Source organism: Papilio machaon, chromosome 16 (genome assembly GCF_912999745.1).
Source record: "Papilio machaon chromosome 16, ilPapMach1.1, whole genome shotgun sequence".
Classification (NCBI taxonomy): domain Eukaryota; kingdom Metazoa; phylum Arthropoda; class Insecta; order Lepidoptera; family Papilionidae; genus Papilio; species Papilio machaon.
Window position 1 is genome coordinate 4,721,852 of NC_060001.1, and position 15,704 is coordinate 4,737,555.

The following is a 15,704-nucleotide window of genomic DNA, read 5'->3' on the forward strand; positions in this document are numbered from 1 at the left end:
AAATTCTGGTATCCCTTTTTTACTCTTTATAGCAGAGCTCAAAAATTCCCAAATTTTTTTTAATTTCTTAGACCACTTTTAAAATTTTACTGATTTCTGAAAACCAATTGTAGCAAATTTTTATCATCAATTTGTGAACAACTTTTTTTCTCACCTTCTGTGGACCCCCAATCCAATTAGACGACTTTGGGAATCACTAATCTAGTTGTTACCGGCAAGTTACAATGTTAATTTGTAAGTTTTTTTATTGCTAACTAGCTTTTACCCGCGACTCCGTGTGCGCGGAATAAAAAATAGAAAACGGGGTAAAAATTATCCTATGTCCGTTTCCTGGTTCTAAGCACCTGCCCACCAATTTTCAGTCAAATCGATTCAGCCGTTCTTGAGTTATAAATAGTGTAACTAACACGACTTTCTTTTATATACAGGATGGCCCATAAGTCCTTTGATATGAAAAAAAAATTATTAAAATAAAACTAATTACATTATGAATTAAATTTTTATTTACAAAAAAAGCTTAAAAAACGGGAATTATTTTTTGAAAATAACATCTTCTAAATGTAATCCGTTGCGATCACGGCACTCTTGCAAACGACGTCTAAAATTGTCGATGACTGCGCGGCACGTCACTGCTGAAATGCTTGTCATTTCTCTGCGGATGTTTTCTTTTAGGGGCCTCAATTGACCGCGGGTTTGTGTCGTATACTTTAGCCTTAAGGTAGCCCCACAAAAAAAAATCCATCGGGGTCAGATCTGGACTACGTGGAGGCCAGGAAATGTCTCCTCTCTTAGAGATCACTTTGCTAGGAAAAAGTCGACGGATAACGGGCATAGCAGTGTTAGAGGTGTGAGAAGTGGCCCCATCCTGTTGAAACCACGTCCTGGCATTAAAGCCTGAAAAGTTTTGCAATTCTGGTATGAAAAACTCTTCGATCATAGCCACATATCGCTCCGACGTAACAGTAACTGCGCGCCCTCTGCCATCCTCAAAGAAGTAAGGCCCTAGGATACCATGGGCTGACATAGCGGCCCAAACAGTCACTTTCGGACTGTGTAAGGGCTTCTGATGCTTAAGTTTTGGATTGATGGGGCTCCAATAGCGGCAATTGTGTTTACTAACATGCCCGTTAAGATGGAAATGAGCCTCGTCAGAGAACATTATTTTATTGAAGGAAGTAAACGGATTCAACATTTCATTCGCATAATTTTGTCTTTGAATACCGTCAGTTTCCTTTAATTCTTGAACCAACTGAATTTTGTAAGGGTGCATATGTAAATCTTTCTTCAAAATCCGTTGTAACGATGTCCTGGATACGTTTAATGCTCTGGCGCGCTTACGAGCTGACTGTGTCGGATTTTCGCGAATAGACTGTGTCACTGTGTCTATGGTTTATTCCGTACGTGACGTCCGTGGGCGACCCAACCGCGGTTTATCTAACGTCGAACCGGTCTCCTCGAAATTAGCAACCCAGTTCTTAATCGTTTGAAGAGTTGGAGTGTCGTCAAAGTTGTGTAAACCTTTGTGTTCTCGAAATTTACGCCGCGCAACGGTTGCCGAATTGTCGTTTTTATAAAACTCGCGCACACAAAACGCACGGTCCGCTCCGGTAAAACGCTCCATCGCGACTAAATTCCCAGAAATCGAAGTTACTCCCCCCGCTTCCCCTGCACCGCTCACGCGCGCCCTGTTCGTTTTATTCAAATTTTACTTTTCAAAGGACTTATGGGCCACCCTGTATATAGATTGCTAATAAAGTAAAAAAAGTAAAAAATTTATGGTGTTATTTGATTGCTTTGTAACATTAACAATGTATATTTGTGACTGAATAACTTACCTACTAACTAAACAAAAATTTTCACATCTTACTTCTTACTAATATTATAAATGCGACTGTTTAGATGGATGGATGGATGGATGTTTGATTGAAGGTATCTCCGGAACGGCTGAACCGTCTTGATGAAATTTGGCATTGAGATGTAGAACAAAGTCTGGAAGAAAACGTAGGCTACTTATCAAGTTTTTTGTAAATTCCGCACGGAGGGAGTCGCGAGCGACAGCTAGTCTTAAATATTGATACGAATGTTTTCTTTTCATTGTTTTCTAGTGTTATTACATATATCTATTAACTTTAGTTAAGGAATATATAGGTGTCCTGTGGACTTTTTGGTTATTTTTAATACGATCACGAGGCGGGGCGGTGACTGCCGGGTGGACGAGGAGTGGTTACCTTAAAGCTAGATTATTCATGAGTAATGAGTGCACTGCTTAACCTTATTAATCTACTGGTTTACAATCCCTGCCATGTTCCAATGTGTTTTTCAAATTTATATATCGACGCTGGAAAGCATAAACGCTGTAACCCTTGAAATCGCGAATATGTTTTTCACACGTTAATAATTTCAACTATTATCAAACGATATTGATTTAATTATAGGTTAGCACAAACAACACAACATTGCTAAATACCACATGCTTGTAGGCGTATCAGCTCACGAGTTATGATTTTTTGGCTCTCCTGTAAAGTTCATACTTTCGGGGTTACAGCGCTTACGCTTTCCAGCGTCGATATTTGTATATATTAATTAGCTGTCGAAATCCATCCATCCATCTAAATTCATTCATTCGCATTTATAATATTAGTAAGACGTAAGATATGTAATATATATACATTCCACGTTCTTACGGTAAAGGAAAACATCGCTATATCGTGCAGGTTGCAACATATCTACGTAGTAATTTAAAGAATCGCGTGTTAAGTTAACCAATCCGCACTGAGCCAGCTTGGTTGAGTAAGAACTAGTTACCCCTATTTTCGGTAGGTTCGAATTCCCCGGTAGGAACGTGTAGGAGCTGACGACATAGATCAGTTTATCTATATATATACATAGATCAGTTTATCTATATATATATAATGTTGTTATAATTTTGTTTTTTAAATAAATGTCGAACGCAAATGATAATAAAATAAATCCAACTAAATTTCAGTCATAATTTAATATAATTATGTATATAATTTCTATTTGTAGAATTAAACATCCAATAAACAAATAACATCTACCACCTGTATAAGTGGAATACTTTGACTTTAAACTATATTGTACTAACTATACTAAACTATAATTTATAATAATAACGCAATATGTATAGTTTTTAATAATAACAAGTTCTGCCGGAGAAGTATTGGACAGTACTTGTCAGGAATCTCTAAAACCTCTGTTAATTAAGTCAATAAGACAACCGTATCCCTTCGTTATTCTGTAATACCCATGTATTTCGGGTACATTGGAGATGAGGAGGACAATAGAAATATAAATAAAAACCCTTTCCTTTATGCCAATTTGAATTTTTCGATTAACGAAACAAGCTTTTTATAAATATCTGCACTAGGTATGGCGTTTGGAGGTAGTTCGTTAATTTTTCTTAAGAAATTTTCATGTTTTCTTTGTTTTTCAACTTCATATATCTGTTGTAATTGCAACGTATTATATAATTCTTGAATTTTTTGCACACAACTTTCATCACATTTTCCGTAATTTTCTTGGAAGATTCTTTGTTGCTCTATGTTACACATTTCTAATGCCTTTACAGCCAACCAGGAACATCTTCCTTTCTGTATATCCGTAGAAGATTTCAAATCAGAGTCATTTGATCGGTACATATCCATTAGGTCATTCTAAAGGGAGAAAAAGATATTTTAACAGTAGACACCAGCAACAATAACACCTGTTATACGAATGGATCGGCTCTTTCGAATGGTCGGAAGTTACGCCGTGTTTTGTCTGATGAGTGTAAGTGCCGTTTTCTTCCACATTCATGCACGTCGGTTTCTATTGCTCTTAATACCGCCCTTTTTTTAACAAATTATGGCGGCTCCACATTAGTGCCACGAAGCTCCGCGAACGGCCGTGAACATGAATGTGGATGGTTTTTGCGGGGTTCACGTGTGCTTGCGCTCGTTTACGCTTTGTTCTTCGATCAAAGTCGGTATTTTATCCCTGCGTGAAAGGGTTCGCGCCCCTTAACTCATCCATATTCATGGCCTCGTGTCATTCTCTTTATTTTATTAATAATTATATTTAAAATAATGATTTTATCAAACATGTTCTTTTTTTTCAATGTGGAAGACATGAATTGTACCGTGAATTCACGCTGCTAATGTAAAGCCGCCATTAAAATTGTTTAAATAAACTTTATCAATGTTACTTGAAGTTTATTTGTTTGTGGTGGTAATACGATTTCTAACTGGGTGATTACGATTTCTGAAGAGTTATTACATATTTTGACAATAAGGTCTTTTAAAAATTGTAGCAAATATATTATCTGGTTAATTATTTCTACAGATCGTTCATTGTAATCGAATGTAAGACAGTAAAATTGTGTTGGATGTAATTTTAATGCCCAAATTACCTTTATCTGAATCAAAACTCCAATATCGTTGCAGACATCATGCACTTGCTGTTTTACTTCATTTGTGTCTTTGTTTGCCAAAATGAGAGCTAAAATAATGGGAGCCTTGATAGCAGGTAATGCCGCTTTTAATTCGGCTATCTTTTTGTATTGGTCCATCGTAAAATTTTTGTAATTTTGTTTCTCCGACGTTGAAATGTCGTGATACTGACCAGCCGCTGACAATAAATAAATCTATAAAATAAAATTGATAAGTGTCATTCACCAACTATTGAACCAGGTAGGAGTTGTTGCTGTTAGTTGTTTTCTTCAACTTATGAACACTCGACTCTATTACCCGCCACTGTTCTAAATTACTAAGAATCTGCATAGCGAAAAAAGTATATATTAAAACCCTTCTATGTTAGTAGAAATTAATTTTAGCACCTGATTAACGTATGCAATAATTTTTAAACAGGCAGTTTGAGAAAAATTGAGTTGTATAAATTCATGTATAAAGCTTCTCAGCATACAAGCGTCGTTCCACGACAGTGGACCAGTATCTGGCAGCAGATGCCAGCACACCTTGCCTCTGCGTATCTTGCTATCGTCCTCCATGTCGTCAATTATAAGGAAGTAAGAAGTACCCTGTTGAAGAAAACTTTAGTCCAGAAATAAAAAAAAAACATATATTTCATACCCACACAGTTACTTATAAGGAAAGACCCGTTGCTAAAAAATTACTCTGTCGGTCTTTCCGAAAATTCGCGTTTGTTTTAGGTAATCTCCGAAACGACTGGATCGACCTTGAACCTATTCGCTATAATTTAGAGGCATATAATAGCACTTGGTCGGCGTCAAATTCTTGTCACCTTTCCCTTCCCTCCCTTTGTTATAAGAAATGAAAATATTCTTTTTCAGTTCATTCTATCCTCTGTTCAAAAAAACAACGCATCACATTACACCAGGTGACCGAATGCGATTTTATGGTCATACTGTCATCCGCGACTCTGCCCGCTTGGGTTGAAAAAAAAAACTTAATAGCTTATGTGTTCTTCCAGAATATGTTCTATATGCATGCCAAATTCCATCGAGATCCGTTGAGCCGTTTTGGAGATACCTTCAAACAAACAAACATCCATCCATCTAAACATTCGCATTTATAATATTAGTATGATTAATAAGTAAGATATTTCGCATTGTACGAGTATATACTATTTATACTCTAATTCTAATTCCTCTAATTAAATCTTAATCATGTCTCAGTATTTAAATTTATATAAGTAAGTCTTTTAAGTATCAATTTAACAGTGGTAGATGCCAGCAACAGGGCCGGCTCGACCGGTACAATACTACGACCAAACAGAAGACAAGTAGTGGAAGCAATTCCGCGTTTCGTCTAATGAGTGTACGTGCCGGAAACCTTATTTGATTCCTCTTTCCCTTCCCTTCCTTTTCTTATATGAAACGGATGGGAAGGAGATTCGAATTTGATGATGGAGGGGATGCAAAGGAAGGTTAAATATTCTCTTTCTGTACGTCTCCTCCTCCTTCGATTTAATGTAGGCAACGCATCTACGTGCGGATGTCTAGGTAGCGGTCGCTTCGCTATTTCGGCGAAACCAGATGGCCGTTTGCAACCTTATAATGTAAATTAATAAAAAAGTGAAATAGAAAACTACATGACTTCTTTAAACATACCATTTCCATCACACAAGCCAATGCATACGCTTGACGTTTCTTTACTTCGTCATAATTTTTAAGCTCTTCGAGCATTTCGTACGTATAGAGAAAAAGTTCAGCTAAAATTGGTTTTTCCGCAAGTGCATAGTAGCCAGCCATCTAAAATTTAAAATATCATGAATTAAAAAATCTTTATAAGCATTTCGAAAATCGAGAAGATCTTAGTTTACATTACTCACTTTTTTAATCCGGTTCTTTAATTCAATAGAGTCTAAATAAGGAATTCTTGCTAAAGCTTCATCGACTAACTCGGTGAATATTCTGTGATAGTTAGCTACAAACTCTTTCGATAGTGACGAAAAGCAATGATTCTCTTCGGTCCTTAAACAACATTAAAATCAAGTATTAAAAGTGATTCAATTGCTATTTGTTTTAACAAGATCGTGCATAGTATGAAGATAACTGTAATATTTACATAGAATTTACATTTAAACAATAGCCTCCGTTGGCGTAATTCCATCACAAATGACATCGAAATAAACATCGATTACAAACTAACTGTTCTCGTGCGGTTTTATCCTCATGAAATTTCCTTAATTTTTGTTAAACATGAAAACATTGTTTTATTGTACATTGCGTAAAACTTTCAATTGCAAATGACAACGAAGGACTTCGCCAGTCTGAGAATTACCGTCACCATGATAATCATCCATCTATACTGCTATTAGTTTGTAATTTTTGTGATTTTCTCGCCTAACACTTTTTAAATTTGCTCACACCCTAAATTTAATGGCGTGAAAATATATAGCCTATAGCGTGTCTTAAGTAAAGGGCTTTTTATTAGAAAAAAATTAGTCGAATATAAGCCGTGACTGCAATGATCCAGCGTTATTGAATATTATGTTACAACTACATACATATTCGTATAACTACAGTTAGCTGCAGCACGGTGCAATACCACCACCACACAGAAGATAGGCATGAAGTGTAGAAATAAGAAATTGTCAGTTTATACTCATCGGTACAAATAAATGAGTAACCTATTTGGATTTTTTGACTATTCATCTCACACGCAAATGAAGTGGCAGGATACTGCTAGTATGTTATGTTTTTTAATGTAGAACATAACATGGGCTTATAGTATTTCTAGCGTCATCTACTGTGTAAAGTACTATGTAAAGAGAGCCATCTATTTTGAAGTAAATAAAACTTAACTTATTGGTAATTTACTTAAAACTGTAGACAGTTATGTGTTTGTGTTTGTTAGCTGGCGACTTTACTCATTTAACTAAATCTATTTTTTGTTAAGTCTCGAAAACATTTAATCTGATTAATAATTTACTAGACGACCGCTGACACTGTTTTTTTAGTGCTGCATGTCAGCCAACGACTAAAATATATTTCTAACTAGCTTTTACCCGCGACTCCGTCCACGCGGAATAAAAAAAGGCACACAAGATAAAAAAGTTCCTATGGCCGTCTCCTAGTTCTAAGCTACCTCCCCATCAATTTTAAGCTAAATCAGTTCGACCGATCTTGAGTAATAAATAGTGTAACTAACACGACTTTCTTTAATATATATAGATAGATCTTTTTAGCATTGATGATTATTGTGTATAGTGTGTATATACATATATATATACACACACTATACAAATATGCTCACAATCTATATATTAGTATATATAGATTGTGAGTTTCGACTGGCGTGTCACTTGCATCGATGCATATTGTTGCCGCTGTTTTATAAAAGATAATGTCAATATGTATCAATACAAGTACAGCGGAGTTCTAGGGTTACACTTACCGGTTGTTTATTAAATTTCTATTTGACATTTTGTTTCTTTTTATAAACTTGTAAAGAACTCTTGCGCACAATGAACAACAAGCGACAGCACAAGCGCACTGCTAAAACTGAATTATATATTAAGAGAACGTAAAGTTCGAATGCTACGCCCTACAAAATTAATACACAATGTTACTGTAAAGATCAGAACTACGGTTAATTCTAGGATTTACCGGTAATGTCTGGTGCCATATATTGAAATTTGTAACACCTTGTTTATACTTAGATGCAAAAAAATGCTTTTATGTCTAAGATTAAACATTAAACAGTATTTATCACATTTCATTTGTTTAATCATAAGATTTACTTCAAATACACCATAAGTATTGATATTTTTTTAAGAATATAATTTGTTTTTTTTTTTCAAAAATTATTAAATACATCAATTAAATAAAAAAAATATTTCCTTTATAAAAATAACAAATAAAATTATCTTAATAATGATTATCTTTAAAGTAATCGTCTGTCTGAGGACTAAAAAAGGGAATGGTGGTAAATTGTCGAAATATGCAAAGATCTTATAACTATTCTGATTTTTACCACAAATAGTTGGTACATCTTAATCATTAACAAGTAAATTTGAGAATTTACCGATGTTCGCGCGTTACGGTAACACATGCAGACAAGTTTATATGCACATACAAAGTGGCATGCATTACAAATTACAATGCCTCTTGGAGTAAAATAAATCTTATCAATATTATAAATGCGAATGTTTAGAGTTTAGATGGATGCATGAATGGATGTTTGTTTGAAGGTATGTCCGGAACGGCTTTACAGATCTTGATGAAATTTGGAACTTTGGAAGAAAACATAGTCTACTTATTATCTTTTTTTAAATCCGAGCGGACGGAGTCGCGGGCGACAGCCAATAATAAAATATAAATAAAATCGAAATAAAGTTGTTGAAATCCATACATATTAATAAAATTTGAGTGTTTGGATATAATGTCGAATAAATCACATTTCGTACACGTGATGTATAAAATTTATATATTGCTGATAACAAAAAAAAAATAACAGCTGGACCGATATTTACTGGACTCTCACGAGAATGTAGCTGAAGCACACGGGCATATTTTTTATTCTGTTGTTTATAATTTTACTGTTTTTTATAGATTTTAAACCACAATTCCTTTCTAGCATTTTCAGAACACTTTACAAAATTTTTATAACAATCGGAACAATCGGTTTAGGAGTGCCAGAATCAGACACTCCTAAAATTTAATTAAAAATCGTCCAATGAACACTAAAGTCAGATAGTAATAATAGTTAAGTAATTGTTTTATTTATTTTTATAACAACTAATCTGATGCTTACAAGTTTAATAAATTAGTATAAAACATATTAATGTTGTTATGTATGTACTCCAAAACCATTGTTCCGATTGTTGTGAAACTGGTTAACTGTTGTGGGAATGCTATAAGTGGTCTAAAAATATATGTATTTATACAGGTAAAAATACATACTGTTTGTTTTTTCAAAACTCGACTGACTATGTATGATACCCAGGGAAAGAACATACGAGATGATATGAATCGAAGATCATAGCATTTGTCATAATAGGTTCAGTCGTGTTACAGGAGGTTACAGTGGAATTGACATGTGTACAATCCCTCTTATTTAAAAATATACATACGCGCGAAAAACATTACGGAATCAGGCGGGTAAAAAGTGTAAGTATTTCTTCTTAAATGCTTATTTTGGAACAAATTTAAAAAATTGAGAATTGGACGGCCGACATTCGACATGAGACAAATGATATTTATCAATTTTTATATTCGATCTAGCTCATCACATTGTTCTTTCTTGTGACGTGGCTGGCTTCTTTGTCAGGTGTAAAAAAAAAAGAGAAAAAAAACAACCATTCATTATCAACTATGAGTACTAGCCAGAAAACATCGTATTAAAAAATCCCGATAAGATAATATATTTTTTTTTATATCATAAGGTGGTAAACGAGTAAGCGGACACACGAATACCCCTAAATAGCGAAGCGACCGCAGCCCATAGATATTTTTTTGGGTAATACTGGATGATAAGATCGACTAATAAATAGCATCTCTACCATTTATCATCTATCATCTACCATCTCTCATTTCTCAAAGAAAAATATTGAACTTTTAATTATTAAAAACACATTTTTTGTGAACATCTCTATTTTATTCAACTATTAAATAATATAAAATTAAATAAATTAATACAATAAAATAATTTATGATTCTAACCAATTTACAACAACGAAAAACGATAACTGTAAATATCTTACAGTTCTTAAGGGCTAGTATATTTCCCAGTTGTTCAGGTTGGAAGCCTCCATCATTTTCATGAATAAATCCGGTGTCAGGATATCGTCTGATGGAAGGCTATTAATATTTTTCATGAACTGGTTGTATTTAAAATTATGTTGTTCCTTGTAAAGGGAAATTAAATCTAAGTCTTTGTATAGGTTCCTTATGCGTTTAACGTTTTCGGGATCCCAGCTGCCATACGAAGATTTGAATATTTCCTTCTGCTCAGGAGTCGCGCGCTCCATCGTCTTCACGGCGAAAAAAGTGCACTTCCCTTCTTGTATGTCACTACCAGTTTTGCCCGATTTAGACTCCTCATTGCTCAAGTCCGTGTAATCATTCTGTAAATTAATCATGACTACTATGACTGTAATTGACATAACGAAAATGTGTCACTGACAAACATTGAACGTATACTATCAATATTGTTATTGTAGGCCAAGAACATTCGTTCTTATGTAAGTTAATGGAAATCTCTACCTTTTTTTGGTCGAAAGGCACTTAACTTAAACGCATTTTCGTGGTAACGCATAGTCAACAACCGATGTGCGGTCTTAAATTAAAACAAATTACAAAAACGTGACACACAAAAATTTACGTGTATGGAGTAATTTTAAGTAGATCTGGCCATTAGCTGTCTATAATTTATGTGTTTTTTTTCTTTTTTATTATTCTATACTCACCATCATCTGATATAAGGCGCCCACGTCACGTACAATGTCTCTAATGCGCTCAAAAGTTGGCTCATTGTCTTTTTCGCATAAAATCAATGCTAACATAATTGGTATTTCTAAGCAGTAGTACGTGCATTTGTATCTTATTATTTTATTATAGTTCTCTAGCGTATATAAAGAAATATCTTTAGCTTTAGGAATTGTGTTGTCAAGATACTGGCCAATAGCTACAAATAAATACATCTGAAAATAAAACGGTTTATGTAAACAGAGGTAGAAACTGCTGCAGTATTAGCGGCTGTGCGAATGATGTAATACCACGACGACACAGAAGGCAGGCGTGCAATGGAAATAATTCCGCACTTCCTCTGATGTGTACACGTCGAAGGCTAAATTCTTATCCTATTCCCTTTCCACCTTGAATTATGACATTATTTTGATTAAATAGAGTTTTTTTCCCGTAACCCCCTGACATGAGTTAAGTCAGAGACTTTATTTATCCAATTTTAAAAATTTTTACTTTACATTTTACTTTTTTGTTATATTTATTAATACTGAGTTGTAATAGTGCAAATGTTGTGTGTGGTGCAGTGTGCGGCATTCACTCTGCGTATGTAAGCATACGCACAAGGAAGCCGCACTAAGAGCGTAGATTAAATAGAGTTTAGCCATTTTTATTTCACCATTACAATGCCATTTGATTATAAAATCTTTAACGTTGATTATTTCATTCAAGAAGCTTTTCTTGAATTATACTTTAGTAAGTAAAGGCATACCTCATTAAATATGTCTATCGTTTTAGTATAAACGGGACCGTTCAAATGTTCTTTTAGAATGTCGTTTACAAGACTTCGGAACATGCAGGCGTCGTTCAGAATTAAATTATTGACTTCGGGCAATAAATGCCAACACGGCTGTCCATGTCGCGTCTTAGATTGGTCCTCGAAGTCATCCATGATAAGGAAATAGGATTGTGCCTGGGATAAAACGTCATCTAGTATTTATATAACATTAAAAGAATATTGTTTTGATGAGTACCGTTTTTCTTAATGAAATCAATTAGTATTTATAAGCAGGTTAATGATTTGATGATTATTTTGTTATCTCCGTCATTTAAATAACCTAATATGTAGCAGAAACATTTTATTGGGTGATGTTTTAATGTTCACAGAAGATGCATAAGCGACATAAAAAAAGTAGAAAAAAAGGTGAGAGCGCACTTATGTAGTCACAGCTCATGTACACTCACAATAACAAGCATAGAGGAAACAGGCGTCTTAGTTATCTCGAACAGCAAGATTGATAATAATCGATGCTAAAATAAATCTATATCAATAAAATTACCAATTCCATGGCGCACGACACAACTTGCGCTTTATATAAATTCTTCTCATTAAGGTTAATAGGATTCTCTAACACTTCGTAGGCCATCATCGTCATGTGTCCTTGTAGAGGCACTCTTAATAACGTATCATATTCCATTAACTGCGAAAGATATGTATTTTTTTATTGAGGCTTGTTAAAAAAAATCTGATCTAAACTGCCACACTCGGTTATGAATTCCTATACTGAAATCAACAGTAAACCTGCCCAAATGTCCCCGTCTTTGGGTGCTGCAGTTTAAATACCTTTTATTTCGGCATCGGAACGTTTTAGTTTTTTGTTTCTCCAAATTCTATTCATAACAATATATTTAGATTTTACCTTAACTAATCGTTTAGCTAGTGATGGTGTTTTAGCAACTTCACCGTTAGCCATCACATTAGTGATTATTTCTTGAACGGTGTTATTGAAACGCTGAGTCCTGTTCAACCAATCCGCTTTTGATGATTGCATTTGTTGAACTGCACTGTGCCTGATACCAAAAACATTTTATAAAGGAAAAAATAGATTAAGTCACACGTTCTATGAACTATAAAAAGTGAAAAAAGAACTATAGGAGAGATCAAAAGAAAGAGGAAGAAAAAAAAGCGAAAACGACAACTGGAGTTTAAAAGAAGATAGCTTATAGAGTGGACACCATTTATACTAAATAAAGAGAATCCAAATGCATATTAGTAGATCCACATCCATAAATTCCTTTTATGAACCACTTTGTGTAGAACCTGGCGATTGTAATAAAATAGTGTTGTATTTAAAATATGTAAATATATCCTTATCTTGCTGTCCTCGAGACGCGATAAATTGATTCATTGCTGGATTATTACCCGACTGCCTAAGGAAGGTCGTGTTTTTCTCGCGTATTTTTTTACGCAGGTTTAAATGTATCTAAGTTCTATTGTGAACTCAGTGTAAACGAGTTATTTGACGGGTAATTCGATTGGTATATTTCAGTCAAATTTTTAAATTAGTAATTAGAGTTGTTTAATACGTATTTATAAATATACTAGTTGTTGCCCGTGACTATTCCGGCGTTGAATAAAAAAAACTTTTTAAGTAGCCTTTGTATTATTTCAGACAGTAATCTATCTCTGTTTCAAATTTCATTCAGATCAATTGAGCTGTTTTGGAGCTACATGATTGAACATGTATATGTACTTATAACGTTGTTGATGTGATAACGAACATCCAATCCATTAATTTAAACTTTCGCACTTTTAATATTAGTATGAAGTATGGTATTTGATATTTCCTACCTAAAATATATATCGATACAACATAATATATATTTTAAAAGAGGTACATACCTAATTGCGGAACTTCTAAAACCTCGAACAAGCCACCTACTTAGCGACATTTTTTGTCAATTTTTAACCGACTTATGATTTTTTCTATATATTTTTAAATATTCCCCCTTCTCTGTAGAGTGACTTTCAATAGCTGCTCGGTCGAAGATTTGGGGGCGCATTAATATAGCACATACATACAAACATTTACTGGGCGGAACAAACTAGTGGGTCGCAAGTTATACATGACGAATCAGGCAACACATTCCAAAATGATAGATAGAAGATGCATTTCTATCTGTTACACAGTGCTGCCACCTCGTTTGCTTCTTCAAGTCGCTAGCAAAACGGCATTGACTACCGATATTACCGGTGTACCTTTATTTTAGAAAGGGATGATCTACGCATAGGCGTTCTTCGGAGACGACACGGTGGTTATGTGGGACTTTCCCCCTATCACTAGCCACTACTGCGAAAGAGACAGGTAGAATATCCACTAGATCTATCTAGTTCCTCCTGAGCATGGTGGCGCGGCTAGGGGACGCTTTTACACCTCCGCGGTCCCGCGTGCTCCAGCCGCTTGTGCAGCTCCTTCTCTGGAGGGAGTAAACGACTCCCCAAACTGTTCCCGAAAGGTGCAACGGATCTAAAGCACGCCTTATACCCGAATAATAGGCACAAGCTACTGTTCCCCCCAAACCCGTCACCTCTGGGCTATGGAGGCCAGACGAGCTGGAATTCCCGCCCTCCTAACGCTCATGGACGCATCTGCTCTAACTTAAAAGGTAAGTCGAAAAAAAAATGTTATGCGACAAAGGGACAAAAATTGCGAGCCTACCGCATCAAAGATGTATGGTTGCCATGGTAACGGTAATTCTCAGCCAATGGCGAAGGCCTTCGTTGTTATTTGAGCGTTTGAATTTTGACATTTGCAATTTGAAAGTTTTACGCAATGTTAACAATAAAACAAAGTTTTTCCGTGTACCAAATAATAATGGAATTTCATGGGGATGAAGCCGCATGGAAGGAGTCTTCACTTTTTTCATCACTTAAATCTTTGTATAGAAAGGTAGAATAAAGTAATAACCATAGCTGATTTAAAAATATATCGACGCTGGAAATCATAAACGCTGTAACCCTTGAAATCGCGAATATGTTTTTCACACGTTAATAATTTCAACCATTATCTAACGATAATGATTTTATTATAAGTTAACACAAACTACACAACATTGCTAGGTAAATACCGCACGCTTGTAGGCGTATCAGCTCACGAGTTATGATTTTTTGGCTCTCCTGTAAAGTTCATACTTTCGGGGTTACAGCGTTTACGCTTTCCAGAGTATATATATATAATTTTGTGTAGTATAATATGGTAAAAAAAGTATTCTTATGATTCATGCATCGATAAAATTCAACGAATATTCCTTTCTGCATAACACAATGTTTTGAAGGGAAGGGACATTTAAGAAACACTGACTTGACCTCAATAATATTGATGAGTACGAGAAAAAACAGTACCTTATTTTTTTCAACCATAAAAGTCGACTTTTATTGTCGAATAAATTATTTATTTTATTTGGAACAAGTGAGAGAACGAATAGTAATGTAAAGATGATATCATCTTTATATTTAAAGAGTAAACTGACTGACTCAACTATCAACGCACAGCCGAAACCGCTGGGTCTAGAGACTTGAAATTTTGCACAGAGGTTCCTGTTGATTTGTAGGCGTCCACTAAGAAGGGATTTTACGAAATTCGTCCCCTAAGGGTTCAAAATGGGGTCCAAAGTTTGTATGGAGTAACGTTATTCCTTGGGCAGAATTTCATGAAAATTTAGATAAATGTTTTTTATCAGCACAATTAATTAAATAGGTCTTTTAGGGTTTTTTAAAAGTTTTAACTTTTAAGATCTAAAAATGAGGGTCATATTTCGTATTTATATTTATATTTCATTTTTCATAGCGTAGGTACGAGGTCTAGAGACATGATATTTTGCATATGCCTTTTGAGATGAACGCCTTTCAGGACAAATAATTAACTATGTCTTCAAGCTTTTTTTAATTTGTCCTCTAAAGTAAAGTAAAGGTCAAAAAAGGGGAGGTAAAAATTGTTTAACTTTACGCAGACGAAGTTTTCTGGAAAAATTATTTCAA

General features: G+C 34.7%; 2 protein-coding genes across 2 annotated transcripts; both read right to left on the minus strand.

Annotated features, from left to right (window-relative positions):
* Positions 1-3,311: 3,311 nt before the first annotated feature.
* LOC106721404 (farnesyl pyrophosphate synthase) lies at positions 3,312-7,906 on the minus strand. Its single transcript, XM_045681643.1, has 6 exons — positions 7,878-7,906; positions 6,310-6,451; positions 6,089-6,229; positions 4,835-5,035; positions 4,409-4,642; positions 3,312-3,674 (listed from the first exon to the last, which is right to left on the minus strand). Exons 1-6 carry the CDS (start codon positions 7,904-7,906, stop codon positions 3,330-3,332), a joined length of 1,092 nt encoding a protein of 363 aa, XP_045537599.1. The 3' UTR covers positions 3,312-3,329.
* A 2,285-nt stretch (positions 7,907-10,191) lies between these two features.
* On the minus strand, positions 10,192-13,681 carry LOC106721406 (farnesyl pyrophosphate synthase 1). Its single transcript, XM_014516332.2, has 6 exons — positions 13,569-13,681; positions 12,586-12,736; positions 12,226-12,366; positions 11,658-11,858; positions 10,891-11,124; positions 10,192-10,548 (listed from the first exon to the last, which is right to left on the minus strand). The coding sequence occupies exons 1-6, from the start codon at positions 13,616-13,618 to the stop codon at positions 10,198-10,200; spliced, it is 1,128 nt and encodes a 375-aa protein (XP_014371818.2). The 5' UTR covers positions 13,619-13,681; the 3' UTR covers positions 10,192-10,197.
* Positions 13,682-15,704: the final 2,023 nt, after the last annotated feature.

What these genes read in the sequence shown, in the direction of transcription:
- LOC106721406 (XM_014516332.2), bottom strand. Translation starts at nt 13,618, where the DNA reads ATGTCGCTAAGTAGGTGGCTTGTTCGAGGTTTTAGAAGTTCCGCAATT. An exon ending in TTTAGAAGTTCCGCAATTAG is followed by an intron (nt 12,737 to 13,568) that starts GTATGTACCTCT and finishes TTTTGGTATCAG; the next exon opens with GCACAGTGCAGTTCAACAAA. An exon ending in TAGCTAAACGATTAGTTAAG is followed by an intron (nt 12,367 to 12,585) that starts GTAAAATCTAAA and finishes TATCTTTCGCAG; the next exon opens with TTAATGGAATATGATACGTT.
- LOC106721404 (XM_045681643.1), bottom strand. Translation starts at nt 7,906, where the DNA reads ATGTCAAATAGAAATTTAATAAACAACCG. An exon ending in AGAAATTTAATAAACAACCG is followed by an intron (nt 6,452 to 7,877) that starts GTAAGTGTAACC and finishes ATGTTGTTTAAG; the next exon opens with GACCGAAGAGAATCATTGCT. An exon ending in TAAAGAACCGGATTAAAAAA is followed by an intron (nt 6,230 to 6,309) that starts GTGAGTAATGTA and finishes TTTAAATTTTAG; the next exon opens with ATGGCTGGCTACTATGCACT.